This window comes from Saimiri boliviensis, chromosome 15, assembly GCF_048565385.1.
Source record: "Saimiri boliviensis isolate mSaiBol1 chromosome 15, mSaiBol1.pri, whole genome shotgun sequence".
NCBI classification, from domain to species: domain Eukaryota; kingdom Metazoa; phylum Chordata; class Mammalia; order Primates; family Cebidae; genus Saimiri; species Saimiri boliviensis.
Genome location: NC_133463.1, coordinates 57,121,663 through 57,144,459, shown reverse-complemented (window position 1 = coordinate 57,144,459; position 22,797 = coordinate 57,121,663). Strand labels below are relative to the sequence as shown.

Here is a 22,797-nt window from a genome sequence, read left to right as displayed (position 1 = left end):
CAAAACTATACAACTTTTGGATGGGAACATCTTCAAGACTTTTGGTTAGGCCATTATTTTTAAAATATGGGACTAAAAATACAAGTGATGAAGGAAAAATACAATAGAATTCATCAAAATTGAAAACTCTTGCTGCAAATTATGTAATCAAGATAGTGAAAAGACAACTCACAGAATGAGAGAAAACATTTGCATATCATACCTTTGATAAGGGACATGTATCCAGGTTACATGAAGAACACTTACAATTTAACAATATATAGATAAACAATTCAATTTTAATATTGCAAAAGAGTTGAATAGATATTTCGTCAAAGAAAATATACCACTGGTCAATTATCAAGGAAAGATTCTCAATAGCATTAATCATTAAGGACATTCAAATGGAAGTCACAATAAGATACCACTCTATAACTACTAGGCTTGCCTTAATCATAAATATAAATAATAACAAGTATTGACAAGGGTGAGAGCAACTTGACTCCTCATATATTGTGATGGAAACGTAAAATGGTGCAACCTCTTTGGCAAAATGTTTTGGAACTTTATCAAAATGTTAAACATATCAAATATCACATGCACCCCATAAATATGTACAACTATTATGAATTCATAAAAATAAAAAAATTAAAAGAACATAGAGTTACCACATACTCCAACAATCTGTTACCAGGTTCATAATTACCAGAAATAAAAACATATGAGCACACAAAACTTGTACACAAATGTTCACAGCAGCATTATTCATAATAGCCAAAAAGTGGAAACAACTCAAATGTCTACTAATTGATAAATGCATAAAAAAAGTGTACTACCACCTTAAAATTGCATGTTACTCAACCACAAAAGAAAATGTTATTGAGACACGACACAGCATGGATGAGCCTTGAAAACACTATGCTAAGTGGAGGAAACCTATCACAAAGTACTACATAATATATAATGTCATTTATATAAAATGTCTAAAATAGATAACTCTATAAAGACAGGGGTAGATTAGGATTTTTCTAGAATTAGGTAAGAGGGGTAGAGAGTCACCATAAAGACTACTGGGTTTCTTTTATAGATGATGAAAATATTCTAAATTTAGATTGTGGTGATGGCTGCACAACTTTGATAATGTGCTAAATACCATTGAATTGTATACTTTGAATGGGTAAATTATGTATTTCCAAATTACATCTCAATAAAACTGTTAAAAATAATGATATGACCAAAGCCAAATTTCTCTGAAAGGTTAAATGCAATCAATATATGGGAACTAGAGTGAAGAGAAATTGAACATAGGGAGAATTGGGAGTTTCTGCCTTAGTCTATTCAAAAAGTACCAAGGATCTGAAAGGAAAAGAAAGAGAATCATCAATTATTAAGCACAAATTTTGCCTATATCATGTTTAATATGACCCAAATCTTTATTTACAATAGTCTTTAAATACTCTTGACCTATACTATACTATGGCTAAACTCAATATACCCTTGAACTAAAGTAATAGTAGTAGGATTGGTAAGGAAGATTCTAGTGAAAAATATACAGTTACTGCTTTCCTTTTCCTCTAAGACTATATTTAATTATTTAACAAGTTGAAAAACTCATTATTAAGTATTAAAAAGGATAGGCTAGATTATGCTATTGCAGTGGTATTTAAACTTTAACTTATATCAGAATACCCTTTAGGGATTATTAAAATACAAATGGCTGGGCTCCATCCCCAGAGTTTTTGACTCAGCATGTCCCAGTGAGGCCTGAAAATTTGCATTGCTAATAAGTGCCTTGTTGAAGCTGCTGTTCTTGGTTTGGGATGACATATTTGAGAACATGTATGATATTTAAACACATCTTCAAATCCTTGTGGCATATTTGCACAACACAAAGCCATTTGTCATACATACTACTTGTCTACCTGTGGTGAGCTAATGTCAGGAGGGAGGTTTCTGTTCCAAGTAGTCATCCAGAAACACAGGCTGGGCTCCATATATGTGGCTGATTCTCTAAATCTCACATATTTGGTTGCCAAAGGAGGAGAAGAGAGAAGGGGGGCCTCAAGGCCACTCTCCTATGCCTTGGCCTAGAAGTGATGTATGTCATATTTGCTCAGAGCCTACTGGCCAGAACTAGTCATAGGACCCTCACAGCTTTAGGAGTGAGTACTGCATATTACATAATTTCATTTATATAAATGTCCACAAAATACAAATCTATTAAGACAGAAGTAGATTAGAATTTTTCTAGAATTATGTAAGAGGAATAAAGAGTGACTGTAGACTTCATTTTCTCTGAGAAGAAATTAGATATTAATGGATACTAGTTCTCTAACATTAGAATTGCATGTTAGGGTAATTAGTCTCAGTCTTTTATGGAATACAAATGATCTAACTATACAGACTAGAATGTTGTTGTGTAAATACTAATTTTTTATGGTAATCAGAACAATGTGAAACTGGCATAAGTATAGACACATAGATCAATGACATAGAACAGAGAACGCACATATGTATGCCCTTGCATACGTGATCAAATAATTTTTCACAAGGATGTCAATACCACTCCACAAGGAATGAACATTTTCTTCAACAAGAAATGGGAAAATTGGTGCTGGTAAAACTGGATATCCACATGCAAAATAATGAAATTGGACTCTTACCTTGACTGTATACAAAAATTTACACAAAATTGAACAAAACATAAGAAAACATACGAGAAAATCTTCACGACCTTTGTACTGACAATGATTTCTTAAATATGACACTAATAGCACAGGTAACAAAAGAAAAACTAGGTAAATTAGACTTCAACAAAATCAAGAACATTTGTGCATCAAAGAACATCATCAAGAAAGCAAAAGGACAATCTGAAGAATGGAAGAAAATGTTTACAAATCACACACATGACAAAGAATTAATATCCAGAATATATAAAGAACTCCCCCAACTCAATAACAGAAAAATAAATATTTTATTTAATATTTATATTAAAATATAGGCAAAGGACTTGAATTTATATTTTTCCCAAGAAGATATACAAAGGACCGATAAGCACTTGAAAATACGTTCAACATCATAGTCATTAAGAAAATTCAAATCAGAACCACAATGAGATACTGCTTCATCTTATAATAGCATAATAATACAAAATGGAAAATAACAAGTGCTGGTGAACATTCAGAGAAATCATACATAGTTAGTGGAGTTGTAAAATGATAAAGATGCTGTTGAAATCAGTTTGGTGGTTCCTTAAAAAACGACACGACCTCAATTCCAAAAGAATTCAAAACAGGAACTTTAACAGAAACACGTACTCCAATATTCATCTCAGCATTATTTACAATAGCCAAAAGTTGGAAACAATCCACGTGTCCATCAACAGATGATCAGATAAAAAATGTGTTAAATACACACAATGAAATATTATTCAATCATAATGAAAATTGAAGTTATGATATATGCATAACATGGATGAACCTTGAAAACATCACACTAAGTGAAATAAGTCAGATACCTAAGGACAACTATCCTACTATTCCACTTATGTGGAATATCTAGCATAGACAAATTCATAGGGATAGAACTTATATTAGTGGTTACAAAAGAAGCAAGTGGGGAATTATTGCTTACTGGTTTCTGTTTGGGGTAATACAAAATTGTAGATAGTAGCGATGGCTATACACATTGTGAATATAATTGTATATATAAAATGGTTAAAATGGCAAATTTGATGGTTTTTTGTTTACCACAAAGAAAAAAATATTATAGTGCCTGTGTCTGATGTAAAAAATGATGGTAATCTCATTTAAAAATAAATACCAAAACTGTATCTAATATGTATACATACGAGGGTATGCATATACCAGAACATGGACCATAACCTCAAAAAAAGGAGAAATTATCTTATTTTTCATCTTATTATTAGTAAAAACACATCTTGTTATTATTTTATCAGTAATTATATTTAATGATATCATTGAATAATATATCTATTACTCAAGCTGCTTTGAGAAATGCCAGATGGGTTGTGATAGTTAATTACATGTCTCAACTTGACTGGGCTATGGGATACTAAAACATTATGTCTGGCTGTGCCTATGAAGGTGTTTCCAGAAGAGCTCAGCATTTGAATAGGTAGGTTGAGTAAAGATTTGCCCTCACCAGTGTGGGTGGGCAGCATCTTGTTCATTGAGGGCACAGATAGAATAGAAAGGCAAAGGAAAGGTAAATTTTCTCTCTCTCTTCTTGAGCTGAGACATCCATATTGTTCTGTCCTGGGACATCAGATCTCCTAGTACTCAGTCCTTGGGACTGCAGAAGTTGCATCACTGGGATTTACAGCATCAGCTCCCCAGTTCTCAGGCCTTTGGACTCAGACTGAGTTACACACTAGCTTTCCAAGTTCCCTGGCTTGCAGACAGCAGATGGTGGGATGCCTTGGCTTCGATAATTATGTGAACCATTTCTTATAATAAATCTTCTATGTCATCCATATAATGCATAATCCATGTCTGTTTCTCTGGAGAATCCTAACTACTACATGGAATCAGGTAGGGAATTAACATAAAATGGTTATGAGCACAGATTGTAGTTGGAGTACTTAGCTAGATTTGGAACTCAACTCTGTCATTCATTACCTGTTTCATCTTGGGTACGTAACTGTCTCACTTTCCTCTTTTTAAAATGGGGCTAACGATAGTACCTGCCTCTTACATTGTTTTAAAATGTAAGTGAATTAATACATGTGGAGCACATAGAACAGTGTCTGATTTATGGTAAATGTTGTGTGTGTTTGTTAAATAAAGTACAATTTCCCAGCACAGTGGCCAGGTGATTTAATCTGGAATAGCTCACAGAGTCCCAAAGTACTGTAAAGCTGTTGTAGTTGCTATAGTGGTAATGGCAATGTCACATACCCTTTCTTGAAATAAAAATTTTATTGGGGTTACTACAGTTTGGAAAGTCTTTGTATGGCAGTGAAATGATGTAATAACATTTGGGAAAGAGAACAAAAATGATCCGTCATGATATCTGCGAAGGATCCAAAGAAAATACAGTTCTCCCCAATCCTTCTCACCTAGGTAGGTGAGAAATGATGCTCAAATCTCTCTCCTGTATACAGGGGATGGGAGAGATGAACTATGTTTCTCTACCAGGGTTCTTCAGGGTAAATACTGGAGGAGGAATTGCTTACCAATGTTTTCAGGAACACTGAAATCCCAGGAGTCAACTGAGCTAAGTTGAGAGAGATTCTCAACTCTAATTAGCCAAAAAGTCTGGGAGGTGGGAGTAGGGAGGTGAAGCCAGGGATTCAAAAGCCAAAGAAAGAAAGTGAACCAAAGAATAACAAGTCGACTGTTAACAGGAAGAGGTCTGGGTCAATTGCTTGTAGTTTTATTGCTGTCTGAAATTTGCTTTTATGTGTAAACCACAGCTATGGAACTAGGAGTCAGGTCTGGTCATTTGTTCATTCAACAAGCATTTAGGCATGTACTGTACCCTACTGGGAACATTGTGCTACCCCTGAAATGGGGTGTGGGGCCTTCAGCTGCACCAATACGTTATGGTTAAGAAGGAAAAAAAAATGTTGGAGAGGAGGGACCCCAGGGAGCTCTAACATTATTGCTTTTGTTTTTAAAAGGAAGTGTAAAAGGATACCAAATATTTCTTGCATAATGTCCCAGCAAGAAAATTCTTACACCTAGTTTGGAAAAAAATAAAAAGAACAAGATAAAATCAACTGTGGGAATAAAGCTCTTTTGACCTGGTGACTTATCTAAGCAGAAAGTTGCTTCCCTTGATGGTGGTTAAGATGCCTTGTTTGTACTCAGTTGATCCCTGGACTTCTTTACCCTCCCCCTACCTCCATCTGCCTGAAAATAGTTAAAAGGCAAAGCAGTAAATCAGGAAGTCTCCAAACACAGCAGGGTTCACTTTACAGTACATCAGGGTTAGGGTTGAAAACTGAAGTCGTCTAATTCCATTTTCAAAGCTGAACATCTAATGGTGGATTATCATTAATGACAGACAGCAGGATGTCAAAGGGTTGTGTCAGGTTCCAGACCTTTTCATGCTTTAAATTCCTATGTTTAATCAAAGGTTAACCAAATCATTGCTGGTAGCAAACTGCTGCTTCAGTGTACTGTGGGTGGCCTCTCACTGCCACTGAGTCAGCTATTGCTGATAAGGAAGAGAACACACAGAGTTCATATAGATACATTCCTCAATGTTTACCACTTTTCAAAAACTGTAACAACTAGCACATGGGAAATATGGGCTGGAGAAACTAATTTGGTGATTTGAATATATAATTGTTGCTTTGTTAAATCATGTCTTTAATTTGTGTGGTTTAAACAAGCATTAATGAGTCTTAGCAATGTGCCCAACACTGCTAGCTCCTATTTCACAGTTGCATAAAAGAATCCTATCCTTAAGCTAGACATATGTAAACAGAACATTCAATTAATAGTGATAATTATTTTATTAGCAGAATATAAACAATGATTTCAGGAATATAGCAGACAGTAACTGCTGATCAGAAACAAGGAAAACTTTATGGAGGAGGTGATGTTGAAGGTAAACTTGGAAAGAAAAGTAAAGTTTTGCCAGAGTGAGAGAAGTAGGGTCTAGACGGGATAGTAAAGATAATACAAAAGCAAAGTGCTTGGTATGGTCAGGAGACTCAGAGAATTGTGCATGTGTCTATGTATAATATGTATGTCCTCAGTGTGGAAGCTGGGTGACAGGCTAGGGCTAAAGGAGGCTGCAAAAGTTAGGAAGACCATAAAGAGCCTCGAGTTATATTCTAAGGAGTCATCACTGTATCCTGCAGGTGAGTAGTTCTCTACTCAAGCACTCCTGAGAATCACTTGGATGACTTTTGGAAACACACATTGCTGAGCTACACCTGCAGAATTTCTGATTCAGCAGGCCTAGATGGGGTCAAGAAGGTACATTTCTAATAAATTCCAAGGTCATACTGATGCTGCTGGTCAGGAATTCACACTTTGCAAATCACTGTTGGTAACTGGAACAGGAGCAGGTTTTTTTCCTAAAAAGAAAATTAAAAGTTTAATAGTATTTGATATGGTTTGGCTTTGTGTCCTCACCTAAATCTCATCTCCAACTGTAATCCCCACGTGTGGAGGGAGAGACCTGGTAGCAGGTGATTGGAGCGTGGGAGTGGTTTCCCCCGTGCTGTTCTCATAATACGCAGTCAGTTCTCGCGAGATCTGATCTTTTTATAAGTGGCCGTCTTCGCCTGCTCGCTTTCTCTTTTCTGCCGCCTTGTGAAGAAGGTGCTTGCTTCTCCTTTGCCTTCCACCATTATCGTAAGTTTCCCAAGGCCTCCCCAGCCATGCTGAACTGTCAGATAAACTTCCCTTATAAATTACTCAGTCTCGGGTATTCATCTACACTAGTGTGAAAACAAATACCGTATTTAAGTGGTAGAAATGAAATTCAAGGTGGAATGGATAAATTAGGGTATTAGGGTATGCTGTTGCAGAGAATAAGAAAACACATAGTCCATTTGTTGCCATTTACTACATGAAGCATTCTGTGTTGAGAGTTAAATTTGTAACTTTCGTTTAACATACTGACATTATATAATTGCCAAGTCTTAAGCATAAGGCTTTGATTTATCTGAGTGTTAGACTTAATAGGTTCTGGAGGAGAGGAAGGGCTGCAGGATGGTGTTGGTTCTGGCATGGTGGAGCTGCAGCTCCCAGGACCAGCTATGGGCTGCTAATGGAACATGGAGCATTTCCAGTGAGGTGAAGGAACTTCAGCACAGTGGCCTTTTCATTAGCTATAGTGTAGAAAGGGGACACTGCCGCCATCACTTCACAGCTGCTCATAAATCCCCCCAAATCGGGTACCTAGTCAACTGCAATCGAGCCTCACTTTCCAAAAGTGAAGACAGGTGAGTCGCCTAGACACAGCTTGAAATTTAAATTCTTCACACTGGTTTCTGAGTTCTCCTTAATCTAGATAATCTTTATTCCCACCTGAGTGCCTTTTTCTGTACCTGTAATGCTCTTCTTCTTCCTTGTCAGTCATATCCTAAGCATCCCTCAAAGCCCAGCTCATATTCTTCTTCCATGAACTCTTTCCTAATTTTTCTAGCCTGCACTGATTCTGCAAATTGTGAAATTCTCTAACCACAACCGACTTATAATTCTCACAGTTTAGTACTTAACTATGCACATTTCCAACCTCTATTCAGTGTTTCTTTATCAGTCTTAGTTTCTCACACTGCCAACACGTTAACGTTGTCTTCTCTATTACCCAGAAATTATCAAGGTACTCTGCACAGAAAAGAAAACTACATCTGAAATGCTGATTTATAATGTCAGTGAAAAGAAGTGCAATTAAAGCCTGAATCAAAAACATATTTCATATGACACATTAAAATGTTGTGGCAAATTACCTCAAATAGAATTATGTAAAGTGGATGAACGTCCCATGCACCCACCCTCATTGTACTTGACCTGTGTGAGCACCTCCATCTTCTGATTGCTTGTCCTCATTCTTACAGGCATTTGTCTTCTCTTGCCTTTCAGGAATATTTTTTTTTCCTTTGTTAGTTTTAAGCTCTGAATTGCAAACCATAGGAAGATCCAGGAAGAGAATAGATACAGAATTTTGAAATTCTAGACTCCAGGAAAGTGCCTTCTGCATTTCTCCCTCATCTTGCTGCCTCTGTACCTGGGACTGGCTCCAACTTGGCTTGGCTCCTGGAGTAAATAGTGCCCAGAGCCTCCTTTCCCTAACAGACAACTACCCTCTCCCTACACAGCATTATCCTGTAGATCATTCCCAAACTATCTTTCTGAATCAATCTTACTGCTCCCCGTCTCAGCCTGCATTTTAAGCTTTCAGATATTTTTGCCCAAGTGTTTCACGGTCTGCAAACATATCATCCTATAGACAAATACAAAGCTTGCTATTTGCCCCCAAGGCCATGTTCCTATCTTGCTTGTTATTGTTGGTAACAGGAGCAACAAACCACTGCAATTCTTACAGGCAGCCAATGTGGAGATCACTTTAACTCTTTCTCCTAGTTTATTTTTGTCCTCCGTTCTTTGTTCATAATATTTGCAATATATTCTTGCAATAGCAAGAGAAGAAACCCATACTTTACTAAACACATGGAGGAATTACATGTAACAGTGGCCTGCCTCTCTTTTGTGTTGTCCATTTAATTTGAATTAGTTTTTCTGTCCATAGTAAATATGGTTCTCAAAGACTCTAACATGATTAGATACACACACACACACACATACACACAGCATTTCTCTACTGAGTTTATAAACGCTTAAAAGAAGAGTAGCTTAAATGTTGGCCATGCATGTATCCTTATTTGCACTCTTTGCCTTCTTCCTTCCGACCCCTGAAATCAAGCTGGGCATTGGTTTACTTCAGCTATTTCACTCTTGTTATCTCTATACTTCTATGACAATCTGAAATCTAGAACAATCTTTTTTATTGAGTTAGAAATTATTTCAGGAGCATTTTCCTTTAAAGAAAATGAAAAGCTACCCAAAGCAGCCCCCTTGAAATATTAATCTTAAAAAGCTGGGTGTGTTGGGCAGGGGGGTACATACTGATCATTTCTAAAGTTTCATCAATAATCAACCGAGACTAACCCAACCATATTTTAAGCGGAATCAATCTTTAGATTCCAGTTGAAACTTTCTTTAGATTATGTGAGGAAAATAAAGGAATCATGGTCCAAACAGTCTGAAAACCTGGAAAAAATATCTTGAGATAATGGGAGAATGGATCATGGCAAGTAGTTTTCTTCCAATTTCTTTATGTATTCTATTATTTTTCATAACAAGTACAATATATTAAGTGCTAAATGAATACATACAAAAGAATAAATTGACATCAAAGTAATGCCCACAAAGTTATAGCATATGGAAGTGTTCCTACTGGTTCCAAAGTATGCTGGATTCTAAATTCACGATGCTCTAGTTTAATTTCCATGTTTTGAAAACATCACTGAGGATGCAGCCAAAATACATCATGAAAACTACATTTTGCAAGTCTTGTTAATTTACATTTCACTTTAGAAGAAAAGCTTGTTTCTTTTTATTTATTTCCTTGAGTGTTGTCAAAAGGGTGGTATTGATTACAATGTTTACTTATCCTCTGGAATCTCTCTAAACTTTAAACTCAGCTTAAAAGAAGGGTCATGAATCTGTTCTTGAGTGACTTTAAGACAAAATTGCTATAATCAAATAACTTTAATATTCACATTAAAAATAAAAATAGCATTTAAGTCATTTCAGGTAGACAATTTGCAAAGGCTCCCCTGAGTCCATTAATAATTCACATTCCAAAATCTCTGAAATTTTGATTGATGCATTGATAAATGCTCTCGGCTGTTTTAGATAAAGAAGAAACCATCGACTAAAACTAAAGCCAAGTTTTGCTTTTAAAACATGTCCAGTGAATGTGAAACTATATCATAGCCGAATTCACACTACAATGCATATCATGAGCATTGTACCAATCATAAATCCCTACTTTAAATCTAGACTTTATAATGACAATGCTGCTTTCAAATAGTTACATTATTGGCAAGATCTCTCTGAATACTGACTACAGGGATTACGAGGTAATCGTTGGTTACAGTGGACCTCATAAACTTGTAAATAAGAAGCCCTCATTTTTCCAGGGCTTTAAGTGTCATGATAGGGCATAGAGTATGTCAATAACCTGCTTTGTAGGTTTCCTGTCTTAGATGTCTGGATTTGATCACATCTCGGGTAATAATTTTGCCTTGTAATTATTTAAGAAAGATCACTTGGAAACCTGGCCAAAGGACTCTTAAACAATATTTAAAATTACTTGAAACCATTAAACAAATGTACTAATATCAATCAATTTTAGTTAATATTAACCTCAGGATAACCAACCAACATTAGATGGTTCTGAGCGCTCTCTTGATTATTTGTATTAGTCATGCTTGATTGGCTTGCCCAAGTTGTTCTTTCATATGCGAACTTTAACTGTTCCTGAACATCAAGTCTAATTCAGATGGCAGTAAGAAAAGATACAAAAGCTTCATCCGCATCAGAGTCCTGATTAAGAAGCTAGAGTTTTGCTGACACTGTGAGTTCCATTATTCTTAAACTGTGAAAAGCAGATTCCATAGCCATTCAAATGACATCCTACTCCTTCCAGTGTGTCCCGCTGACTCAGCCTTCCTCTTCTGGTGTACGTACTTTATTCTCATTGCTTCTGTGTCTCTTGCCTTCAACACCTTTCCTTTTTCTTTCTCAAAAGTCAAGAAACTTCTGACAGCCTCAACTCCAGGGTGCCATTTCTTCTATTTTTAACTCTCTCACCTTTTAAGCTATGTATATTCCTCTTTACTTTATGTGTCACTGGTCTGTCTCTCATTCTCAGAAAGGCAGAAACAATGTAGTTTTTTCTTGATACTCACACAGAGCCAAGTGTAATATTGAGTATGCAGTGGGTATTTCACATACGCTTGATGAATGAAGAGACACCAATGAAACTTGGAGAAACTTCTCAATAGAGTTATCTTGCCCACTCACTAATCTTTGCTGTTTGTTAACACTCCATGAAAACAAATATTCACGAATTATATTATTACATCCCCCTCTCTCCTTTCTAATCATCACTTGCAATAGCAACTATATTACCCAGGTATAGGCACTTGGGGAGAAAAGGGAGAAAACCAGGAAAATGGCCAATTTAGGATTAATCTTATTGCTTCACAGTCATAATTTATAATGTGCTATTAAGAAAAGTTTTTAGGGAGACATATAACCTGAAATAATTTATTGTTTATTAAATTATTTTAAAAACTCAGGAAATTATGCTTACTACTAGGCTTTGCATTTGATTTTTCTAGTTATGTCATTTCTAAAATATGTGTGCAGAAATATTCTTCTGGAAGTCTGGTATTCTGGTTTCTTAGAGTTGGGAACAAAGTAAAGCAGGCTGTTGAATTAAATGGAGCTTAAACAAAAGGCTTCCTGAAACTTACCTGTTAATCACTGAAATGAAAGGCCAATTCAAAGATGTAACACAACCCTGTCAGCTGTCCAAAACTCCTTGTATTGCCACATACTCACTTATGACTCTCCTGGGAGTACCACTGCTGTGAAACCTACAGAATTAGAAACTGCCCAGGAATTCTGCTCGGCACAGAATGCAAGTATTTCACTCATATGGCACTTGTTTGTCAAATGAGCCAGGGCAGGGAAATTGATGAGTATACTAATTATTCTTGAAAGAGCCACAGAAGAGTGGAGAACATTCATGGACTTAAGATAATGAAGAGCAAGGGAAGGAATGTCCCCAAACTTTAAAAAGCTTCAGATTCACAGACAGCAAGGATGGTGAGCAGGACAGGGCTTTCTCAATTAGAAACAGGCCTCCCCCTCTATAGCAATCCTGATATCTCCCTGGTGGATTAAAGCAATTGGAGCATAAATTTTTGGAAATTGTGAAATTTTCTATCTTATTTCTCTAGCACTGAATATCTATGCATAATTGGGGAATACAGACCATAACTGCTTTGAGTAATCTTTGTCTTCGTAGTTTTATAAAAATTAATACTTTTTCCTCCTAAATACCAAAGAGGAACACCATGGTAGTTCAAATGGTGAGCCTCTCAGAAAAAGGCTAAATTAATGTTTAAGATAAACATAAAAAGGAACAATCCTGAGCCTAAGGAAATTACTCTGGACTTTAAAAAAAATGAGTCAAATTTTGTTTCTAAGCCACAGATGTTTGCCTGAATCGAAGTTACAAGTAAAAAATGTCAAGAATATGAGTTGGAATAAATGAGTTGGTATACTAACACAAAGTGGCAATGATTTTGAGCTCCTTGCAAGGAAATTAAAATATTTATATCTTTTGCATTCTTTCTCCAGAAAATATATAAAGAAGAAGCTAGAAAAACACCTACAAAAAAGTAATATCTTAGGTGAGCAGGCACCCACTGCCGTAAGAGGACACAGCAGACTTTACCCAGGAATATTTACATTTTTAACTGGACGTGGTTCAAGATTGAGAAATTTCCAAGCCTAAAGAAATGAAGACTTACGTTGGTACATCAAGAGGTATGATTTATGTTTAGTATGGAAAGTATTTGAATGTGTGCTGGAGTATGATGAACTATGCAATGGCCATAAAATCATACCAATGAGATATCGAAAAATATTTGATGAAAGTTTACCATGTTTACAGAGCACTGTTGTAAGTTGTATACAATTTAGTAGAGTTACAAGAAACACAGAACTCTGATGAGAAAGTGGTTGGTTTAAGACATAGCATAGAAATACATGTTGTGTGAGAGCATGAAGATTGGAAAACCGATTCTCCATGCTGAAGTGGTCATGAAAATTTATGGTAATTAAACATGCACAGTTGCTTGTTTTGCCTAATTGTAGAGACATTCCCACTGGCTGAACACTGTTTTTTCTGCTTTTAAAATGATTCTAAAATCTTTCATTCTTGATTTACTGGGGAACGCAAACAATCCTCTTCTCCCATTTCTTGCCTACTGTGTTGCCCCCTCAACCATCACAACCCTCTCACAAAGGGTGGTTGATGTCACAAGAAACAGTTTAGCATAGTGGCCATGATTGTCTGTCTCTTATTCCTTATAAAATATTTCAGATTCTCTAGTAACTCAGAGCTGGGCATAGTCAGCTAAAAATAAGGTTAGATTATTAAAGAGCAGCTACAGTGAAGAATTATGGTTGGTGACCCCATTTGAACTCAGAAAAATATATTGCAAACACACTCAGCTAGGGCAGAAAAGACATGTTCTTCTCAGAGGCTTGCCAAAGCTGGTTTCACTGCCAATACCTTTGATCTCAATGTTCTCCAGTAACTAGGATGGTAGCTTAATAAAATGGAATGCTATTGTCCTTGGTTTCTGAAAATACAGATTGTGGGCACTATCTGGGCATGCAGGTGCAAGTAAGTGTCCTGTGTACCCTGCACACATCAAGCCAGGGCAGCACACTCTGTCTAAGGATACCCTGATGAATGTTTTAGATGCAACCAAAGGCAGGAAGCTGTTTCCCGGACTGAATGGGTTACTCAAGGGAAATCCGAGGTGCAGGATTCTTCCTTTGCATGCTTAGCTTAAGTAGTAATTGAGCCTTTTTCTGAGAGGCTCCACTATTTGAATTGATAAATGTTCTGTGGTTATTCAATTTCACAATGACTAGGTCTGGATTACAGAAAGTTAAATATAAACTAGGACAGAAAATCGACAATAGAAGCAATCCAAATAGATTCTTGAATTAGGATAGTCACTCAGTGACTCAGATCTTAAAGGAGGATTTTGTTTATGGTTTTGTATTTTTGTTTCATTTGGTTTGGATTTTTACTGGAGAACTGCTAGAGTGGCCAAGACTGGGTCCATGGAACAAAAGGTTATATACTATCTCAGGTAGATAATTGACATTTTCCTTTTAAAAAAATTTTTTAACATTGTGTTCACTGTGTTGAAATGGATACTTGAGGGTGAATTACATGGTATGCTCCTTTTTTCCCAGTTCTGAAGCAGGAAATGATAGACTGTTCTATTTTCTTGCATGTCAGAAGAGAAATGTCAAGCATTTTATTGGCTCAGAAAATTTCTGCCCAGTTTTGTGGGCCCAAGGGACCTTAGATACAACAAAGACTCAAGCTGAGAGTGAAGAATGCATAAAAGAGCACTGTTGTGAAAATATTTCCTGAGAGAATAATTGGTTATACTTTATCTCTCTTCTGACATTTAAATCTTCCCCTCTTGTATTTTCTTTGAACTTTGAGCCATTATAAGCCTTCAAGACTATTCTGCCTCTCAGAGGTCCTCAGATGTATTGGAGAAGTTGTGGGTTCAGATGTCTGCAAGTCCCCTCACACATTTGCCACACTAGCCCATTGCTTAAAACTGCCATGTTTTCAAGTCTTTTTTTTTTTTTTTTTAAATAGACAATTTCATTTGTTGGAAGATTTTTCTTACCAAATTTTGGAGAGTTAAAAAGAAATTCCCCATGCACACCACTTCAGAACAATCCAAGTCGTTCACAGACTATTTATGACTACAGTTAACCCTTCTCTCAGTAGACGATGCCAACTCTAAACCCACATAAGAAACTGAGTTCCCTTCGAAGTAATAATAGCACCTACTCTGTGCTTCCTCTTGTCTTCTGAAAATAGCCTAGCACCTTCACAGTAGCAATCTCTTCAGTGACTTCTGATGAGCCAAGGAATGCAAGCATGGGGCTGATCTCCATCATACCTAGTGTAGCCCTACCTGATTGCACAAAAAGCCTATACAGTTTCTCTTTCAAATGAAATTAATGTACAATTTCTGAGTAATTGTTTAGACCTTTCCCTTTTTTCTCATAACAGGACTATGCTATTCACTATCTTCATCTTCAAGGATCTCATTTTAAGCTAAATAAAATTGTAGAAATATCTATGGATGTTTCTACTCTAGCTTCATTTATCAGTCTTGGATTGATAAAGTTTGGCTTGGTGCCTTATCAATTAAAACATCTAACATTTTCAGAGTTCTAGCCAAAGCTGTTATCACAGTCTTACTCTCCTTTGATATCCAGAGATGCTTAATCCCCACTTTGGGTAGATCTCACTCCTCCCTACCCACCACTGATTTTGAATAGAAAAAGGATTATTATTTTGCAATTTTCCTGCATGGACTTGTTTCTCTCATTTTAAAGTTATGCTATTTTTCCCCTCTTCTGAAAACAATATTTTCTATCACTATCTAAAGAAATATATGTTTCAATATATCAAATCTTAAGTTATCTCAGGTGTAAAAATGTGTATTTTCCTCAAGAAAATGCAAAATTAAAACAATTATATATAATTCATGCTTATTAGTCACAAATTAAAAAGCAGGATAAATTATTGATGAACATGTAATTGGCATACTCTTAGGGAGGTGGAAAGAGATAGCATGGGGAGAAATGACAGATACAGGTGAGGGGAAGGAAGGCAGCAAACCACACTGCCATGTGTGTACCTATGCAACAATTTTGCATGTTCTTCACATGTTCCCCAAAACCTAAAATGCAATAAAAAATTAAATTAAAAAAAAGAAAAAACAGAAGATCTGTATTAAAATTTTTAAAAATACACGTATATTTTAAGCAACTTTACCTTTAAATTCTTACTCTAAAATTGCTATTAAAAGTATGAGCAGGCTGGGCATGATGGCTCATGACTGTAATCCCAGCACATTGGGAGGCCAAGGCAGGTGGATCACCTGGGGTCAGGAGTTTGAAACCAGCCTGGACAATATAGTGAAAACCTGTCTCTACTAAAAATACAAATATTTTGAGGGAATTCACCTTAAAGTTCTTATTCTAAAATTACTATTAAAAGCATGGGCAGACTGGGTGTGGTGGCCTGCACCTGTAATCACAGGTACTTGGGAAGCTGAGGCAGGAGAATTGCTTGAACCTGGGAGGTGGAGGTTACAGTGAGTTGAGATTGCACCACTGCACTCCATCCTGGGTGACAGAGTGACTCTCTTGTCTCAAAAAAAAAAAAAAAAAAGCATGGGTAAAGGAAATTTGCTGAACTGTTACTTGTAAATCAGATCTTCTACAGCAGGAGATTGATGAAATAAACTGGTTATATCCATGGAATAAAATATATTGGGCATTAAAATTATGTTTTAATTAAAGTTATACTTGTAAGTAAAAGTTAAACAAATGTAAACCTGCACGTATTGAATGAGCATATATATACATGCACATATATATACACACACACATATATACACACACATATATATACACACACACACACACACACACAGAGTCATGCATATATTTATACTGAAATTAAAAACCTTATAATTCTAGATAAGTAAATTATTTTCTTTTCTCAAGTATTAAGGTTTTTTTTTTGCGCACGTGTGTGTGAGTGTGTGTGTGTGTGTGTGTGACAGTTTCACTCTTGTCACCCAGGCTGGAGTGCAGTGGCCGTCTTGGCTCACTGCAACCTCCACTTCCTGGGTTTAAGCAATTCTCCTGCCTCAACCTTCAGAGTAGCTGGGACTACAGGCCACGCCACCATGCTGGGCTAATTTTTGTATTTTTAGTAGGGACAAGGTTACACCATGTTGGCCAAAATGTTCTCAATCTCCTAACCTTGTGATCCACCCGCCTTGGTCTCCCAAAGTGCTGGGATTACAGGCGTGAGCCACCACAGCTGGTTCATACCTCTTTATTACAATAGATCAGAATTATAACATAATTGCCCTATTTAAAAATGTATGAAACTATGCTATAAGCATTTGTAAACATAGAATATAAGTATAAAAAGCCAATAATTTGAAGGTCGCAACTTTCAAAAACAAGTCCATCTTCTCACACTGTAAGAGCAAGACTAAAGTATTCGTATAATGTGTTGTCATAATTTTTTTTGAAACTGGGTAACTGATATTGCTCTGAAAACAATTTTAGAGCTATTCTCAATAGTAGAGAATAGCTCTCTTTAAATAAAGACATTGTTAAAAGAAAGCTATTCTCTACTGTTGAGTCATTAAGTATTTCTTTTCAAAATATTGTGGCTATAAAAGTTCTCAATGTGTCTGTGCACATGTGTGTGTAGTCATTGTCTGTCTTCAACTAATTAACAAAATTAACCAGGTCTATGCATCTTATGAAGATGTCCTTAAGGCAGACAGATGGCAGTTTCTCTAGGTTAGTGCTATTGCTCTGTTTAAAGCATGTGCACAAAGGCATATTGTCAACACTCTTTCAACCCAACAAACATAGTAACACATGAACAATGGGCCTTCAATAAGGATCTACTAATAGCTGCTTAGCCTCTACCACATTCGTAACTCTGTCTTACTGCTTCCATAGCTAAAAATGATTTAAGGATTCAAATTTTAATAAAAAGTAAAGAGAAGGACAAAGTAAGAAAGCTAGTAACAATTATAGCATGCTGGAGGACATAGAAAAGTCATGGAAATCAGTGACATGAAAAAATCAGAGAAATGGTCAAAGTGGGTATCAGAAAAAGCTTACAGGAAAAGCTGAATGTTGTTGGTTGGACTTGAGTAGACTGGAGGATGAAACTACAGCTGTAGGTCCAGGCAAGTCAAAGCAAATATGCAAAACAGGCCACTATAAGACATAATAGCCAGTGGTGGAGACAATGACAACATGGAGAAGGGGCAATCACTTCTCTTTCCCAGCAGGTTGTCAAAAGGTTGCGAAGACCCTCTGTTGGCAGGTCTTGGGTTTTCCAATTCTAGTGTTTTGCCTTAAGACAAAGGGGAGTCATGGCTAAGACAGTGATGCCAATTGATTGATTGTAATTATAGAGTCCTAGCTCCTGTGTCAGATAGGGATCCAGTTGAAAAAGCATAACCCCTAGGAGATATGATTTACTATGGGGATTTGGCCTTGTGTAATTGTCAGAATTGATTACCTGTCGATTTTTTTTTCTTCAAAAAGGGGAGATAGATGTGCAGAATGTGCATGTTTGTTACATAGGTATATATGTGCCATGTTAGTTTACTGCATCTATTGACCCATTCTCTATGTTTCCTCCACTCACCCCTACCCTCCAACAGCCCATGGTGTGTGTTATTCCCCTCTCTGTATCCATTTGTTCTCGATGTTCAATACCCTCTTATGAGTGAGAATATGTTCTGTTTAGTTTTCTGCTCCTGTGTTAGTTTGCTGAGGATAATGGCTTCCAGCTTCATCCATGTCCCTGCAAAGGACATGAACTCATTCCTTTTTATGGCTGCATAGTATTCCATGGTAGTGGGAATATCAATTAGTTCAATCATTGTGGAACACTGTATGTCGATTCCTCAGGGATCTAGAACCAGCAATCCCATCAATCCCATTATGGCGTACATACACAAAGGAATACAAATCATTCTACTATAAAGAAACATGCACATGTATGTTTACTGCAGCCCTATTTGCAATAGCAAAGACATGGAACCACCCGAATGCCCATCAATGATAGACTGGATAAAGAAAATGTGGTACATAGTCGGTTTCAGGCTATTGTTCATTGTTTCTGTGTCTGGTGCTGGAATCGGAAATTCAAAAAGCAGGACGTTAGGAAGAAAGAGTAGATATGAGAGGAAAGCAGGGAAATGTGGAACCTGTGAGGCTGAACTGAAACCCACAAGGAAGAACTGAAACCTGCATTGGCCTCCCACTGCTCCCAAGCTTCCAACTTCAGTGAAAGAAGCGTCCTGCAGGAGCTGTGGGCTGGGTTGCTGCCCTGCAAATCAGCTGAGTTAGCATATAAGCAATAATTTGTGCTTTGGACTTTTCCCTGACTTCCAAACATAAAAAGTAAGATACCTGCTGCAACAGCAGCCGCTACCCAATCCTCTCTCAGCTCCCCTATTCCTCTGACAAATGTGTTTTAGCTTCTTGATGAAAGGTGCCAGTTCTCCTGCAGAGAACTCCCATCATCAAAACTGGGGGCTTGGAAGAGTCGAAGAAACTTAGATATCTAAGATGATAAACAATTTCAGTTCTGGACTTTACTTTTTGCTAGAGTAAGTGATTCTAGGCTAGCCACATAACTTCTCTGGGCCTCAATTTTCTCATTAATAAAAGGGAAGAATTAGGGTTGCCTCTAAGTTGGCAAGCCTAGAAAAACAATGCCTGTGAAGAGGAAAATAATATGCAAATATTGCACTGGGAGAGGCTGCTCACATCTTTGCATGGAGAATGTAAAAGTGCCTAACGAAAGATCTGAAATTAAGCTCACAGACCAATTCATAGGCAACAAAATGAAATAAAGAGAGATAGGAAGACAAGAGTATGGTGGAAAGAAGTGGATTAGGAGCTGAGAGATGCAGACTCTTGTCTTGACTTCATCACTGACTGCTTGACCTATAAACACAGTCATTTAACTTCAGAGGGCCTCAGTTTTCTCCTCTGTGAACTAAAGGGATGAGGTGGTATTGCTCATCACTAGCTGCACGATGGAGTTCCCTAGGAAGCTGTAAAAAATGTTGATGTGCAGATTTCATCCCTGGGGATCCTGATTTAATTGGTCTGTGGTATGGCCTGGGCATCAGGATTATTTAAAGCTCCCCAGATTCTAATGTGAAGCTAAGCCTGAGAACTCTTTGTTAGGGATTGCTTGGAAAACAGCAGTATGATTTAAGGGTGGTGGGAAGACTTCCCCTCCCCCCACCACACACATACATGTCCACCACAAACCTGTCAGGCTGCGTGACATTTCATCCTTAGAGATTCACCCCATTGAGTTTTGAAGGCTCTTCATTACTTATTAAAAATTCATATACTCCTGGTAGATGTGACACCTTGAACTTATAATAAGTATATCTTACCCAGAATCAGAAGAACTAATTTGGAAAGAATTTCAGAGGTCACTAGTTCAAGCTGGCAAGTATTTTTATTGTGATTTTTGTTAGATAAGAAAACTGAAACTCAGAGATGTCTTTCTCCAGTGTTAGGCTTTTTTGTAATCATTCATTTTGGTGTGTATGTGGGAAGGGAGTTTAATTAATGACATCTTTCTTATATAACCTTTTTTTTAAGAGGTATTTGGATTATACTTTTGTACTTGTGTGACCATGTTTTTTTTTTCCTTTTTCTTTCTTTACTTTTTTTTTTTTTTTCTTTCTTTTTTTGGAGACAGGATCTCACTGTGTCACCCAGGCTGGAGTGCCATGGTATGATCACAGCTCACTGTAGCCTTTAACTCACCAGTAAGGACTAGAAGCACACCAGCATGCCCGGCTAATTTTTGTATTTTTAATAGTGGCAAGGTTTTGCTATATTGCCCAGGTTGGTCTTGAACTCCTGGGCTCAAGCTGCCCGCTGGCCTAGGCTTCTGAAAGTGCTGGGATTATAGGCGAGAGCCACTGTGCCTGGCTGACCATGTATTTTTAAAAGCCATATGTGCTCTTATCTCAAACTATTTTAAAGTTTTAAATTCTTTCTAGATGGGAGTCACCATGGATGACATTTAGCCTTTAATATGCCTAATTTATCTAAACAAGCATTTCCTGCTCTGTGTTACCGTTCTGTAATTGCTCCCTGTGATCTACCTTTTACTCTTTCTACCTTTCATCTTGATCCATGATATCTCTGTTACGCTGGCCAAAGAGAGTAAGTCACTGCAAATTCAGAAGCAGAAAGATTTCCCCTTTATGTCAAAAGACATAGACGGCTGGCATGCAATGTACATGTTATTCTCAAAGATATGTTGGGCATTTTGCCTGCCTGGGAATCGTTTAGGTTTCTATAAGGTGAATGGAAACAAATCTATGTAAAATGTTAAATAAATCAATCCTTAAAAGTAAAGTTCTGATCTGTTTAAGCTTTGGTCACGCTAATTGGAGGACACCCTTTGTCTCTCCTTTCATTAGCATAGTTCTGTCTAAATCAACCTGTGTGAATCAAACCCAATGTATCTTTGTACCAGATGCTGGTGAAACGATGTTTGCAAAGGCATGACCTCATCAAAGATTCCATTCTATAGGAAGGGATTCAGGAGATTCACACAAGCAGGAAGTTATGAGCAATATATTTATTATTCTTAGTGACGTAAATTATAATTGGAATAACACAAACCTCCTTGTCAAAATTCCATTGCTGGTTTATATCTCCACTGGGAACTTTTTTTCTGTACAAAAGTAACTGCAAACAGTAAATAATTTTTTAAATTCTCACAAGTTTGATGTTTCTCTCCCTTTAATATCTACTCTAAAGCATAAAAATGAGTTTAACATTTGAGTATATTATGTGTTGCTTATGTTAAGACATCTTATTTACATAAGGGACATTGCCATAATATGTTGAGTTGAAAAAGTATTTGATATGTTACATGTTCCAGCCTGAGAGAGAAAGAACCTCTTAAAATATTTCCTAGATGTGACTATCATTTCCTAACTTACCAGTCAAGTGCAATCATTTTTCAAAAGAACTAAACAAGAAATAAAAATTTTCACTAATATTTGTCCAGGAAGAGAAAAAACAATACATTCCCTTCACTTGGAAAATTGCTAAAATGATCTACTTTTTTAGGCTTAATATTCTTGAAAGTCTGAGAAACTTTGGGAATTTTAGAATTTATTCATATATTAATGACTTTCAGGATGAATTTAAATTTTCTCTTCTTCATTTTGACTCAAATAATATGAAAAATGTTTTAATAAAATTTGTTCTGTGAATCATGCAGGATTTTAAATAATAACAGAGTGATATAGTACTTATGAACTCTAGTCTTTACTCTGTCATATATACTAGTTGTGTAAAAATTAGCAAAGCTGCCTTTTAAAAAACAGTGATACAGTATTATCATTTGTAAAATTCAAGTGTGATGGAAAAAATGCCTGACAAAATGGCAGGTACTTGAGAGAAGAAAGGACCTTTAAAACAAATCATGATTGTCCATGAGAGAGTTGTTACTTAACTAGTGATCTCTATTCATTAAGGATTTCACCACATTTCGTCTTCTCCAGAACAACACTCCCCAAGACTTGCTGAAATCTGCATCTTTTTTCTGCACTTTCTTCTCATTCTTGAGATCTCTTCACACTTTGCTACTTAAATACATTCAACTTGCCATTATAGAAATTTTTATTTTTTAATATTTTCATAGAATCATGGTATTTAACATTAGAGGGAGTTGACAAAATAGTCTACGTCTACAGAGAAGGATGTGTTGTATATTTGTGCATTTGTGCTGCTTTTGTAATAAGGGATGTAAGTATTTAATACATGTAATTATTTTATTTACATATGACAGTTTCGATACATAATTCACATACTG

General features: G+C 36.5%; 1 protein-coding gene across 2 annotated transcripts in view; it reads left to right on the top strand.

Moving 5' to 3' along the window:
• Positions 1 to 22,797, top strand: part of ANGPT1 (angiopoietin 1) — a 431,361-nt gene that overhangs the window by 285,349 nt on the left and 123,215 nt on the right. For both annotated transcript variants that reach the window (XM_074387042.1, XM_074387043.1), the window contains one exon: positions 12,903 to 13,091. Coding sequence is in view for 1 of the 2 variants with exons in the window: in XM_074387043.1 (XP_074243144.1) it covers positions 12,903 to 12,913 (11 nt within the window). In the remaining variant the exon portion in view is untranslated. The remainder of the gene's footprint in view (positions 1 to 12,902; positions 13,092 to 22,797) is intronic.